The sequence below is a fragment of the Thalassophryne amazonica genome, chromosome 8 (assembly GCF_902500255.1).
Source record: "Thalassophryne amazonica chromosome 8, fThaAma1.1, whole genome shotgun sequence".
Taxonomy (NCBI): domain Eukaryota; kingdom Metazoa; phylum Chordata; class Actinopteri; order Batrachoidiformes; family Batrachoididae; genus Thalassophryne; species Thalassophryne amazonica.
This window is the reverse complement of record NC_047110.1, coordinates 109000325-109015314: the sequence shown is the minus strand read 5'-3', so window position 1 is coordinate 109015314 and position 14990 is coordinate 109000325. Positions and strand designations below refer to the sequence as shown.

General features: G+C 40.9%; 1 protein-coding gene across 2 annotated transcripts in view; it reads right to left on the bottom strand.

Moving 5' to 3' along the window:
- The window catches only part of snrkb (SNF related kinase b), a 42189-nt gene that overhangs the window by 25410 nt on the left and 1789 nt on the right, over positions 1-14990 (bottom strand). The window contains exons 2-3 of one of the 2 annotated variants that reach the window (XM_034177227.1): positions 12926-13234; positions 9932-10326 (exon numbers count right to left, since the gene is read on the bottom strand). In XM_034177227.1, the coding sequence (XP_034033118.1) occupies positions 9932-10326; positions 12926-13167 (637 nt within the window). In that variant the 5' untranslated portion in view covers positions 13168-13234. Of the gene's footprint in view, positions 1-9931; positions 10327-12925; positions 13310-14990 lie in introns of both variants that reach the window. The other variant, XM_034177226.1, reaches the window with a different exon arrangement.

The window sequence follows — 14990 nt, the reverse complement described above, 5'->3', positions numbered from 1 at the left end:
TTCATGCCAATAATGTCTGAAAGGAAATGCTTTTGACAAAAACTACAGATTTTGTTTATTTCTATTTATGTCTAGAGTTTAAGGATCCAGTGACCAATTTCATATTTATTTACTTTAAGACTCAATAAAATGTTGCTGACATGGAAAACCCTTAAAGCCTACTTTTAGTACACAGAAAATTCACAAGAGGTATCGATAAGGGAATCGATAAGGAATCAGATCGATAAGCAGAACTGATAATAGTATCGATATCGATAAAATCTTACCAATACCCATCCCTATTTTTGAACTGTCTGTACTTTTAGCCCTGACTGTGCTGGTTCCATAGGTGCAGGACTTGCAGGTGCAGTGAAACATAAACCCAAAGTGAGTTAAAATAAATAAAAACTTGGTGGAAGAATCCACCCAGAAACTGCTCATGGTTCAGATATCACAGATCAAATAAATGAGTAAAAACCAGGATCCTGATTGGCCTCCTCTGTTGGCAGAATGGTGTCAGCAGACTTGTGTTTTTTACTGTTTTGACGTCGTAATGACTGTTTACAGTAAATAATTAATACTGAGGAAGGAGTGCGACCTTCACACCTCTCCACGGGTCATCTAACTCACCCTATTTGTTGGTATACAAATGCAGATGCTCACATTCATTCATTCATTCTCTATACCTGCTTATTCCAGTTAAGGGTGGATGCTCACGTTATAATAACATACTATGATGATGATGGTGCTACAGTAGTGTTCAGAATAATAGTAGTGCTATGTGACTATAAAGATTAATCCCGGTTTTTAGGATATTTCTTATTGTTACATGGGAAACAAGGTACCAGTAGATTCAGTAGATTCTCACATATCCAACAAGACCAAGCATTCATGATATGCACACTCTTAAGGCTATGAAATTGGGCTATTAGTAAAAAAAAGTAGAAAAGGGGGTGTTCACAATAACAGTAGTGTGGCATTCAGTCAGTGAGTTTGTCAATTTTGTGGAACAAACAGGTGTGAATCAGGTGTCCCCTATTTATGGATGAAGCCAGCACCTGTTCAGAAGAACATCGTAGTTTGATTAAAAAGTTGACTGGAGAGGGGAAAACTTATACGCAGGTGCAAAAAATTATAGGCTGTTCATCTACAATGATCTCCAATGCTTTAAAATGGACAAAAAAAAAAAAAAAAACAGAGACGCATGGAAGAAAATGGAAAACAACCATCAAAATGGATAGAAGAATAACCAGAATGGCAAAGGCTCACCCATTGATCAGCTCCAGGATGATCAAAGACAATCTGGAGTTACCTGTAAGTGCTGTGACAGTTAGAAGATGCCTGTGTGAAGCTAATTTATTTGAAAGAATCCCCCGCAAAGTCCCTCTGTTAAATAAAAGACATGTGCAGAAGAGGTTACAATTTGCCAAAGAACACATCGACTGGCCTAAAGAGAAATGGAGGAATATTTTGTGGACTGATGAGAGTAAAATTGTTCTTTTTGGGTCCAAGGGCCGCAGACAGTTTGTGAGACAACCCCCAAACTCTGAATTCAAGCTACAGTTCACAGTGAAGACAGTGAAGCATGGTGGTGCAAGCATCATGATATGGGCATGTTTCTCCTACTATGGTGTTAGGCCTATATATATCGCATACCAGGTATCATGGATTAGTTTGGATATGTCAAAATACTTGAAGAGGTCATGTTGCCTTATGCTGAAGAGGACATGCCCTTGAAATGGGTGTTTCAACAAGACAATGACCCCAAGCACACTAGTAAACGAGCAAAATCTTGGTTCCAAACCAACAAAATTAATGCCTCGCAGATGTGAAGAAATCATGAAAAACTGTGGTTATACAACTAAATACTAGTTTAGTGATTCACAGGACTGCTAAAAAAGCAGTTTGAACAAAATAGTTTTGAGTTTGTAGCGTCAACAGCAGATGCTACTATTATTGTGAACACCCCCTTTTCTACTTTTTTTTAATAGCCCAATTTCATAGCCTTAAGAGTGTGCATATCATGAATGCTTGGTCTTGTTGGATTTGTGAGAATCTACTGAATCTACTGGTACCTTGTTTCCCATGTAACAATAAGAAATGGATTAATCTTTTTAGTCACATAGCACTACTATTATTCTGAACACTACTGTACATGTTCCCGTTTCACATGGTGGACAATACAGGGAGATGGAACTGCAAATATTTTTTAAAGACATAGCTGACTTATTAAAAAACAACAGCTGAAGAGGAATAATAAAATATTTATGAGTACAATAAAATCCAACTGCGACAGTTGATTTGTATCCACTTCTGTTCTCTCAAACACTCCCACTCCATGTGACCCCCCCCGTTCAACCACTGTCCCACATGACACAATGATATGCAAACAGCAGCCCTCAGTGCCAGCAACACAATGTACACACACACACACACACACACACACACACACACACACACACACACACACACACACACACACACACACACACACACACACACACACAGGCACATTCACGTGCACACCCAATGGAACATTATGTAAGTCAGTGTGCACCCTGCAAACACACAGCTCTGTGCAGGCCGGGGGAATATCACACATTCTAGTGGCTCAAACTGCAATTCTTACACACACACACACACACTTGGAATACAAAAAGAACAAATGTAGACGGCAGGAATCTGAATTGGCAAACAGGTTTAAGAAGTACGGATTAAAAATTTGTGCAGCACTGCACAAAGCCGGAGAGTCCTGGACTGGTTCTCGTCGCCCTCTCAGCCACTAATGGAATGATAAGGAGTATTTATATAGCTGTGGCTTACCTCAGCATCAAGCTCCCTAAAAATGTCCATTTTTAGATCAGATATGTCAAGGCCTGGCTTTTAGAAGACACGATGCTACTTTACTGTCTTTTGTATTCCGAAGTCCAAAATTGCAGATTTATTTGGCATCTAACTGCACACTTTAGGAAATCTAACAGAACAACTGAAGTACATGGTACTGCAAGGACAGTTTATTCATAAAATTATGAAATTCATAATTTGATATAGATGGACAATCTTGAACTGCCCAGCAGGTGGCAGCACAGCATACATAAATTCACTAAATGAATCCCTGATGGTAATAAAACTGCATCCAGACTAGGGACAGACCGATAATCGGCAGATGCTAATAACTGGCATGGCCGATACTCAGCCAATATCGGCCAAGATAATTATCGGTCTATTCCTTCCAGACAAAGTGTGAGTTTTCCTTGATATGGTACTTAAACAATAATCGATCATTAAAACGGTTGATTATTTTTGTTTCAACACTTGCTAACTTTCGTAAGTTTAATGTTTCGCCGACTCGGCCTTTCTCTCCACTGTGATGCTGACATGAGGTCTGACATTAAACAGCAATTGGACCTAACAGGAACCAGACTGTAAGAACCTTCAGGTATCATGTTGGAGCATGAAGTGTTTATTTGTGTCGAGAGCACGAGGTCTTGTGGTCCATCCTGTCTCACTACTACATCATATGACTGTCATCATTCACACAAAACCCACAACCAGACTCCCAACAGCAACTATCAGCATACATCAGTGGGCTTAACCCCTTAACGCCTGGATGTATACAGCTGTATATTAAAAAATGTTTTGTGTGTGTTTGTGCCTTTAAGTAGATGGTAAATAATGTTGAGATTATTAATTTCACTTTTGCACAAAAAATAAATAGTAATTTTGGTATTTTGGTAATCATTTATGTTATGTTATAATAATAAATAATAATAATAATAATACTGATATGTTGCAAATATGTGACAACAGGCATACTGGTCAATTTGGTAAGTTGCATATTTGAGTCAAATATTGTAGCATATATGCGACAATAGGCGTTAAGGGATTAAATCCCAACTGAAATGACATGGGCTCCATTTTTATATTTTAACCCCTTAAGCCCAGGTTACACATAGACGGTTTTGTCGGCGGGTAGTACGTAGACCGAAGTTCGCGGTACTTCCGGCTGTTTTCGCGGTGGAAAGGGGCGGAGCATTGCGCCAGCGTTTTGAGCACCATACTAGCCGCAAATACACAGATAAAACGCCGCTAAATCCGCCGAATAAAGCAGCGTTTTGATGCCGTAGCATCCGGCACACGTCAGGCAACGGGGGTTAATACCCAGTTCTATCCTTTACAATCGCAGGTTAAGACGCGCATGAGAATGGCGGTGTTCTGCCGCCGAAAATGCCCTGTGTACCGCTGGATTTATCCAGGCAAATCCTGCTTTACTCCAGGAACTTTTGCATATAGGCACCGCCCCCAGATTATAATAGGCTGAAGCAGCTGTCACTGCAGGGGGAGGGAGCTCATCTCTCAACCTTTTCTTCTCCTCTCCTTTTTCCCCTCCTCAACGTGTTGCTCGTCTCCACCATAGGGCTACCCTCTGCTTCTGAACCAGAGCTCTTGGTAAGTCCTTGCCGCTGCCAATTTTCTTTTAGGAGGCATACTGGAGCTTCTCTGCAAAAAAAATAGCTGGCCGCGAGTGAGAGGCCTGCATGCAGTGCGCTAGCGTTTTTATACTGACCGCCGCCTATCGGCCGTTTGGAACGCTGTTAACCGGGAGGTGGCGTTTAGAACGGAGTACTGTCCGCTAGCACTGCCGTTTTGTCTGTCTCTGTCGCCAGTTAAAACACCTTTGAGGACGCCAATGTGGGCTCTATCGCCGTTTTACATGCCGTTGGTTAGGGATACAACGCCGGCCGCCAATTACGGCGGTGTAAACTGCGGCACTACAGGAAGGGGCAGGATGACACGGCAATTAAAAAGTATCAAACACCGTTGTTCGCGTTGTCTCCGTTGTCACGCAAATTCTCCGGGAGCGCTCCCGGAATTATTTGACATGATGAATAATTTTTTCAACGATTCCCGGTAAAGCAGGAACTAAGCCACGCCCCCTAGTGCCGGCGTTGACAACGGCGTTTGATCCTTAAGACGGCCAAAAACTCTTCCGGGACGCTTCCGGGAGCTCTTACCGTCTATGTGTAAATGGGGCTTTAAACCCTAGAGCCTATTTCACCAAAATCACATACCCACACATTATGATTTATTTCTCAGCTTGTACAAGGTCAAAAATACAAAAGTTTGGATCAGAAAAAAGACAGGTCCTAAGGGATGTTGTGGATGCAAAAAAATGAAAGTAAATAATACTTGGTAGAAGTAAATTAGTTTTTTTCCCAAAAAATGAATTCCGATTTATGTCTTTATTTGCTTGGCGGTTCAGCTGTGGTTAGCTGATATGTGATTGAAGTGGATACTTTTGTAGAGGAGACTTCGCTTGACATTTTGATGTATAATAAGTGTATGTTGGTGTCAGCATTGGTTAGTTTTGAGTGTTCAAATGTTCCAAAACAGGGCAAGTCCCCAAATTTGGGGACTCAAGGGTTTAAGAGGTTTTAAGATGTTAATTTCTTGTGACATCATATAAAAGGTAAAGATTTACAACAAGGGTATATTAATTAATGCAGTAATAAGCATTAACTAACAGTGAATTAAGACTTAATTGTGTTTAATATTCATTTCAAGTTGTTCAAGTTACCTAAAATATTAATTTCTACATTATTTAAAAATGTATAGCAACTGAATACACCAAAGTAATTACTAATTTATTACTGCAGGTTAACATTTTGTCACGGTTAATGCTTATTACCGCATTAATTAACATGAACACATTCATAAATAATTAATAAACACAGCTAATACAAATAACAGTTAGGTAATGCTTATTACTGCATTAATTAACATGAACAGATTTTAAATGATTAATAAATACAGTTTATTAATTCGATATAATGTAATGTTTATTACTCCCTAATTAACATGAACACAATAAGCACTGTTCATTATTAATTCAATGTTAGGTAATGCTTATTACTGCATGAATTTACATGAACTCATTAATAAATGATTAATAAACAGATTTAACAGTTAATTTTTAGGTAACGTGCATTACCATGTTACTTAACACAGACACATTAATAGATGTTTAATAAACACAGTTAACTATTAATTCAATATACAGCCATGCTTATTACTGCAATAAATAACACACCATTAATTAACACACTTAATTATTAGGTAATGCTTATAATAAACATGAACACCACTAATAAATAATTCATAAAAATAGTTAAGCCATGTCCCTTTAAGATACGTTACATACACTGTAGTGAGAGAACTGTGTGTGTGTATGTGACACAGAAGAGAAGCGAAGCAGAAAACGCTGCAGGGCCATGTAATAATAAAGCTGTCAGAAGCACTTAAGTCGACGCCCTTCATGTGGACACATTTAGAAACAGGAAGTTAACGTGCAAAAAGGAACTAATGCAACTCATAAGTCACACTGAAATATGAGTGTTTGTTGATGACAACATGTTTTACCGCCACGTCCTTTATGCAAGAACAAATTGTCCGATTGCAAAATAAATAAATAATTAAAATAATCTGTTATTTTGGATTATAAACAGGTGACATTTATGCACTTTAATTTTAATGAGAAAGTAAGAAAGAGACATTAAATTCAGCTTTTGTCAATCAGGAAACTCTCCTCTAAATTACATGAACACTAGTTAGGACACTCCAGATATGCTGTGCATGATGGGAAAAGGTTAGGTCAAGTCTTCAAGGTTAGGTCAAGTCTGCTAGCACGCTTCACCACATCCACCACACCACGGAACCGTCTTGGTTTCTGGATGGCAACCATCCAGGCAGATCACCGGTCCATTCCCACCTCTCCAAAGTAACCAACCATCTGCTGCAGAGCCAGGTGGGATGCGGGCATGTCCTGGATCATAACGAGAAAAATGCACCACATGGCCACTATATAGCAGCTGATGTTCCGTCACCATGCAAACACCATGCCAACCGATATTATCGGCCGATATACGCCCTTTTCAAAGTACCCACTATCGGCCGAAATTTTGCCGATAGAACGCCGATAATTTCTCATAAACAGAACAGTTACTGAAATAATGTTTGTGTCAGCAGTGTAAAATGTCCTTGCACCGTTTGTCCAGTAGATGGAGCTCTGACTCCATTCAACTGAGAGCTGCTTACACCCCTGCTTAAATGTGTTCATCACCGGCCCCCGTAGTTCGCTGTCACACTGCACTGATCGGCTGACAAAAGCATACAAGTAAGTTTATAAGGATGTTGTTTGTAATAACTTTGCAATTACATTCACCCCACATTTCTCCCGTTTCAGTTCAACTCAGTTTGATTAACTCAGTTTATGTAGTAAGATCAGATGTATTTCACAACTCTTTTTAAGGATATGTATTTGCTATTTCACAAAGGTTTAATTCTTGATTGCATTTTTTGAACTTGAAAATTCTTCTCTGTTACAAAGTTAATCAATATGAGGACAAAGCTTCAGCTTTTAGCTCATACCTTTTTTGTTAAGGGTCCAAAAAAGAACATTTTATTCATTAAAAAAATAAAATAAAAATATCGGGTGATTTATTGGCTATCGGCAAATCAGCCGATTTATCAATTATCGGCATTTTTTCATCCAAATATCGTTATCAGCCTCAAAAAATCCATATCGGTCGGGCTCTAATGCAAATGACACTCCTCATTTTCGTCTCCATAAGTAACCTCAAAACCTGAGAAAAACATTTCCCTTCATGATTTCTGCACATTTTAAAATATTTAAACTGTTCTGCGTCTGGTGTCACTGTCGTGTCAGAGTTGCGAATTTGAATCGACCTGCTAAGAATCCTGCAAACAGAAGGTCCTTAGCAGCAGAAAACAGAAACGCTGCCTGTGTCCTTCCACATAAATGCAGTTCAGCTGAATTTGTATTCAGTGCAGATGCATTTGTGCTCTCCAGAACACATCGTGTCCAAACCCAGCTAAAAGCTGTGCTAGTCCAGTTTAACAGATAAAACCACTGACCTCCCTGCAAACGGTGCAGGATGCACCACATGCATCTGCTACAGTCACATGATACACACCGGCTGTCTTTAAAAAGACCACAACAAGCACACATCAAACATTACTGCAGAAAAGGAAAATTTAGCTCTTTTTTGTGCTCTTTCTGTGTGTTCCTTGTCCGTGTCGTGCTCACCCACAGGCGCTTGATGCAATGTGATGCTAAGCTGCAGCGTTTGGTTCTGCTGCAGAATGGGCCCACTTCTCATCTGACCCAGATACACACACACACACACACACATATATATATGTATGTCCACATGCATCCAAATGTGTGCACACACACCCAAATACAAACAGACTGACACAGCAAGAACACACACGGACGAGGAGTCCCAGGATAATATGGACAACAAGACAAAGTGCACATTTAGGACACACACACACACACACAATGAAGAACAGCTGAATGTGATGAACCTATGAAACATTATATGATGAAGATGATGATGGTGGAACCTGGGGGTAAACAGCAGTACCTTTTGGCCTCGGGGTCCATATCAGACTGACTTGCGGTACTCGTGGTATAACACATATAACATATATTATGTTGTACTGATCGGAAAACCACACTTCATTTCAGATGTTTTCCTGCTGCTTTAGTTGCGTTTGACTCTGTGGTAAATGACTGTGTTTGTGTTTGGCTTTTCCAAAATCTAAGGCACTTAAATGGTTTTAACCACTTATGCCAAAGATTTATATTTTACAGGTGCAACCAAAGACTGTTTTCATTATTACCTTTTGGCTGACATTTAACAACCGGATCAACAATTTTGATATCCGCACACACTTATATATACATACTATAGTAAATATATGGTTATTGGAAGCAGTTTTCCAGATTTTATAACTGGAACACTTTAGTCAACATCATAATTAAATATCATAATTGGAGTTTTTATCTGATTTGGGCAAAAACTTGGTGGAATGATTGAGAGTCAGCCAAGGACAGAAGGGGTTTGATTGTGTGAAAAACAGCTTAACACTCAGGGTCACAGACCACGTCAAAATTAAACATGGGCGGCATTTATATTGGGCTTTCGTGGTCAGAGCGCTTCACAGTGATGCCTCACATTCATCCATTCACACACTGATGTCAGGGTGCTGCCATGCAAGCCCCTCACTTGGGGAGGACTTGGAAGGTACATTGCCCAATGGCCCTGAGTAATTTTATACACACCAGCAGTCAAAGGCTTGGACACACTTTCCCAGAATGGGAAATGATACGGATCAAACATCATGGATTGTGCTCAAGGACAAAATGCTTCCATTTTCCAACAGAACTGATCAAATGTCAAGGCTGTACAAGTGCCCCTTCTAGTCTTAAACCATGCACTTTTAAACTTATGTCTAATTAAAATGACTTTGAACTAATTAATAAATGATTTATTGTGGTGCATTCAGGTGCTGTGGTGAAGAAACGATAACAGACTACAAATCCAGCTACACTGCAATAACTCTGGGAAGGTGAAGCAACAACAACATTCCCTGTGGGTTTACTTAACAGTCTGGGAACATGCTGCTTCCACCACACCACTGAACTGCCTTGGGACCTGGATGACAACAACCCAGGCAGAAAACAGACCCATCTTCACCTCTTTACAGTGACTATCTATCTGCTGCACGTAGCTGAAAGATTGCTGTTTGTCTTCTGCAGCTGTTGGGATACTCAACACTGAGGCACCTGTGTGCTGGATCATGCATATTTAAAACGCACCACATAGGCAAAATGTCATAGTGGGCGTTCCCTCGCCACGCCAAGTGATACTTCTCATCTGAGACTCTCTGAGAGTTTGACATGTAATACTGACACCAAGCAAGTTTTAATTACCAACAATTAATGGCAAACCCAGAGTGATCGGAACCAAAAGGGACACTAGAAAGTTCGGGAAAAGCCAGATCAAACCTTCAAACCGTTGTTTCTTTAAGTCTGCGCATTTCCTAGGCGATGCTAGCACCATAGTTTTTCCACATTTCTTACCCACAGCTGGAGCATCATACTCTTCTCCCAGTAGAATCTCCGGAGCAGAGTATGCCAGGGACCCGCAACTTGTAGCCAACATGGTTCCAGGTTGAAATAAGTTGCTGAACCCAAAGTCTGTTAGCTTGACTGCCCCCTGCTGGGGAAAGAACACCACATTCTCCGGCTTCAGGTCCCGGTGCACCACGTGGAGCTGATGGCAGTAGGCAACTGCACGAACAATTTGTGCAAAATGACGCTTGGCTGTCCCTTCAGCCACGCCTCCTTCATGGCGGAGGATGTAGTCATAGAGGTCGCCACCTTCAGCCAGCTCCATGATCAGGTAGAGGGTGGTGGGCGTGTCGATGACCTCGTACAGGCGAACCACATTAGGATGCTGCACCAGCCTCATGCACCTGAAAGTGATGGTAAAATTGAAATAAGTCCTCCAAAAATGTAACGGCACTTGTTTTACAGTTAGGTCCATAAATATTTGGAGATTGACACAAATAATGTCAACCACCTACTTTAATCTGAGGATACACTCGTTCCTGTACGTTCATCCAAATCAAGCAACCATTGCAGGAATTACAGTCGTATTTCTAAATGACGTAAACTGAAATTTTTAACTCCGGAAGACAAATCTTCAGGAAGCCCAACCCACTCTTGGCACAGGATGTCACTGGGATGACACAATACATATTCTGTCCTGGAGTTGTGATATACTGGCGTTATCTTATTTCCTGACAAATGACTGTCTGAAGTGTCCTGCTCATAGACATCAAGCGAGGCTTCCATTGAAGATGTCTTCAATTAATTCTTTTTTCATTTTCTAGCATGTTTTTGCCTTTAGCAAATTACAATCACATCAGGTTACTGACTTTGTTATTGCAGAAGTTCCACTTCAAATCAAATCAAATCAATTTTATTTATATAAAGCCAAATCACAACAAACAGTTGCCCCAAGGCGCTTTTTGCCCCAAGGCGCTTCACTTCATTGCCTTAAAAAGTCTGCATGCTTTAAATTGTCATTAATCTACACTGCGGAGGGATTGTGGCTGGAAGTCTCTTGGATTAGATGCCCCTGTTCCTCACAGCAGATCTGGATCTTGATTTAGCACAAGATTTATGTCCATCCTGAAGCCACTCTTGATCTACAGTGAGAATGCATGGGTGGGGCTTGAATCCAAGACCTTCTTGCTGTAAGGTAAGACTGTGAACCGCTGCACCTCAGAATCCACAGTCTTTTTTATCATTCTGTTGCAGGATTTTCTGTCCATAGATCTTCATCCAGAAGTGTACAGGCTACTTTTTGGTGTTCTTCCTTTTTTGGCAACCTCTCATATCTACTCTGATGATGGTTGTTAACTCTGAGAGAGGTACACAAACCCCTTAAAGGGTTAAACCTCACTCGCGTGTAGTGCCTTGGGGCAATGTAATTTAGTGCTGTATAAATCAATGAATTGACATGAGGGTGTTCTTGATATGGCAATTATTTATGTAGAGGTTTTTTCTTCAATACAGAAAGGACTATTCTGTCGTTTAATTATTTGCAGAATTGTGAGCCTTTTGGTGACCCTGAATTTTGTTATGAATATTTTGTTGGTACAAAACATTGAACATCACTGAGTTACACAACACTTCAAATCAACTCTCGACCTTACTTGTGGTAAACAACATAATGGGAAATACCACAAGATACGGTGCATCTGGAAAGTATTCACAGCACTTCACTCTTTCCACATTTTATGTTACAGTTCAGTTGATTTTGGAATAAAAGAGTAGGTTCTACATAGGTCCTGAGGGCCACCAGACCGGTATTTATCTCCGGAGTCCATGGCATGAAGCAGAGGAGAGTCTACATCTCCCCCTGGATGGGACACCAGTCGGATGCAGGTTGCTCCCCCAGCTAATGTGGGTACCCGTTTACAGCTGGGTGGACTGAGACAATGCAGATTAGGTGCCTTGTCTGAGGACACACAGGTGACTTAGTAAAGATTTGAACCAAGGTCTATAGATTGGCAGGCCAGCTAATTATCCACTGGGCCACCTGTTCTACTCCTGAGCTGCTCTTATAAACACACTGGAGCGCTTGGTGAAATTCTATTGTACCTGCTGCATTATTGGTAAATATCCACGAGGTGGACATATTCCTCCATTTCAAGAACCTTGGGACACCACAATGACCAACCTGTTGCTTATAGTAGTAGATATCTGGTTGTTTCATGCCATTTGGTGCTGTAATGGGCTGAACAACAACTCATTTTGAGACTGTGTCAGAGCAGCTCCTGTCTGGCTGTGTTTGCCACTGTCTCCTCTGAGCAGGTGCACCACTCAGCAAGAGTCAGGAAACGTCTTTTTTTTTAATTTTTTTTTTTATGAAGTTCAGTGGAAGCCCAACCCACTCTTGGCACAAGATGTCACGGGGACGACGCAATACATATTCTGTCCTGGAGTCGTGATATACCGGCGTTATTCTTTCTCTGGTTGGCATGAAAACTGGATACAGACGTGAGGCACCCGAGCCGGCCAGGAGTCTGTCTGAGTTTAAGCAAGCTTTATTAGGTTGTACTGCAAAGTGTACAAGCTGCTTAAGTCACCATTCACACAGCTGTAAAATAAATCCAATTTCAGCCTGCACTTAAAGCACATATTGATCATTTGTTTCCAGCTACAAAACATTTTGGAAGACAGTTAAAATCACAGAACAGTTCCACTGTTGTTAAATGTTTTTATATCCCCGACTGTGAATGGTGATGTTTTGTCGGGTGTAACACTGAAAAGGTAGACAAGAATCCATCTTTGTGTTCCTGTTTTCCTTCACACAAAGACTTCTGTCGGATCTATTCAGAGTCTTCAAGGCTCACTGCTGCAATATCGTTCTGAAATTAAATCTGACCTACAAAATAAATAAAATAATGACTACAAATGCACTTTTGTTTTGTTTTAAAAGTCGGAATCTTTTCTATCTCATCCAAGAAGCTGTAATAGAATAACTGCTGTCTTGTACCGTACCTCACTTCCTGTAAGAGGTGGCTTGTGGCCATAACATCAAGTTTGGTCTTGTTAATCATCTTGACAGCGACTAGTTGTCCAGTGTTGACATTACGAGCCAGCTTGACCACCGCAAAGTGGCCTCTGCCCAACGTCCGACCCAGATGGTACAGTCCACTGAGATCAGAGCGCCCGGGGCTGCTCTGGAGGTCGAGATGGGGCGATCCATCGCGGGCTGAGCTTGTGTCTCTGGAACAGTCCATGATTAAAAACAGAGAGGAGCTGGAAGACACAAGGGCTTCCGGAGGCGGCTGGAGTTAAAGAAGATGTCTGGAGGGATAAAGAGAAACACCAGATGGAAAAGGCAGCAGGGGTACGATGAGTTCTTCAAAGCTGGTGATGTGCCTGTGAAGAGAAACAAAAGGCAACAGAAGTCACTTTGTGTGGATCATTTTGACTGAGTGTCAGTTCAACAAACAAAAAACACAAGGTAAGCTGTGTGTAAAGACAAAAAGTTTACACAAAGTACTGATGGGTAGGAAGGAACAATAGAGGGTGAAGTGATGAGGAGGGGCCGAGTTTGGTTCTATCTCACATAACATCCATCCAGCACAAATGGCGCCCCAAATCAATACTGTAACACAAAACCATAATGTGTGTGTGTGTGTATGAGTGTGTGTGTTTCTGTGTCATTAATTTGGCCTGTGTTTAAGAGGGTTAGTGGGTGACATTAGGCCTGGTGATGTCATGATCAGAATCCCCCCCAGAGTAACGGGTTCAGCTGCCATCATCCTCTTCATCGTATTAATGCACATCACAGCTGTCACCACTTCATCAACAATAACCATTATAACCATTATCCCAACCGCCAGCATCATTTATTTATCACCATATCGACAAACAGCGACAGCCTCTCTCAGAATGTGTACAGACTCTGACCCCGCCTCCAATGCCACCTATCGTTAATGGAGACAAATGGACAGACGTGTGTCCCACCACTCAAAGATGGGGTCTAAAAGCTTGGTGTTCTTTAGGGCTTCCACCAGTTGTAACTGATTCTTATTTTATCTTAATCAAATGCTTGAGATCCTCGTGGTCCATGTCTGCTTAGGAAATCCTCAGTCAGCCGAGCCAACAGAATATTAGAAATAGTGTCCCAGGCTGTAATCGACTGATTATGGCTCCGCCCAGTAAATATCACCAGAGATGATCTTTGAGCAACTTACCCAATCCTACCCATGAAGCAGGATCTAGTTTCATAATTGATTGCTTGAGGATCCACCCAGTTGATATTCATTGCTAACAATCTGTAATCACCCTACTCAACCCTCCTGTTGATATTTGTTGGTAACAATCTGTAATCACCCTACTCAACCCTCCAGTTGATATTTGTTGGTAACAATCTATAGCCACCCTACCAACCCTCCCATTGATATTCATTGGTAACAATCTCTAATCACTGTACTCAACTCTACCATGGATATTCACTGGCAACAATCGACAATCACCCTACTCAACTCTCCAGTTGATATTTGTTGGTAACAATCTGTAATCACCTTACTCAACTCTCCCGTTGATATTCTTTGGTAACAATCTGCAATCACCTTACTCAACTCTCCCGTTGATATTCTTTTGTAACAATCTGTAATCACCATACTTAACTCTACCATGGATATTCACTGGCAACAATCGACAATCACCCTACTCAACTCTCCAGTTGATATCCGCCAGTTAACAACCCTCAGTTGCCCTACCCAACCCTATCTTCCATCATAATAAACCTAAATGACTACTTTCATCACTGGACGCTAACGTAACCCAAACCCTACCATTACCAATATTGACTGACAGGAACCTCAGTTATGCAAATGATAAGATACAAGTGAGTAATGCTAGCTAACGGCTGGCCTGTTAGTAGCACAAAGACGTGAAGAAATCGCAACAGGTCTGTGTGTTTTACTAATCACCTGCATGGCAAATTCATATAGAAACTCAGATTTATATAGAAATGTGATAGTGTCACCAGAAATGCATGTTGTAAGTAATTACAAAATGCAAGAATTATGCAGTTTTAAGGTTTGGCAAA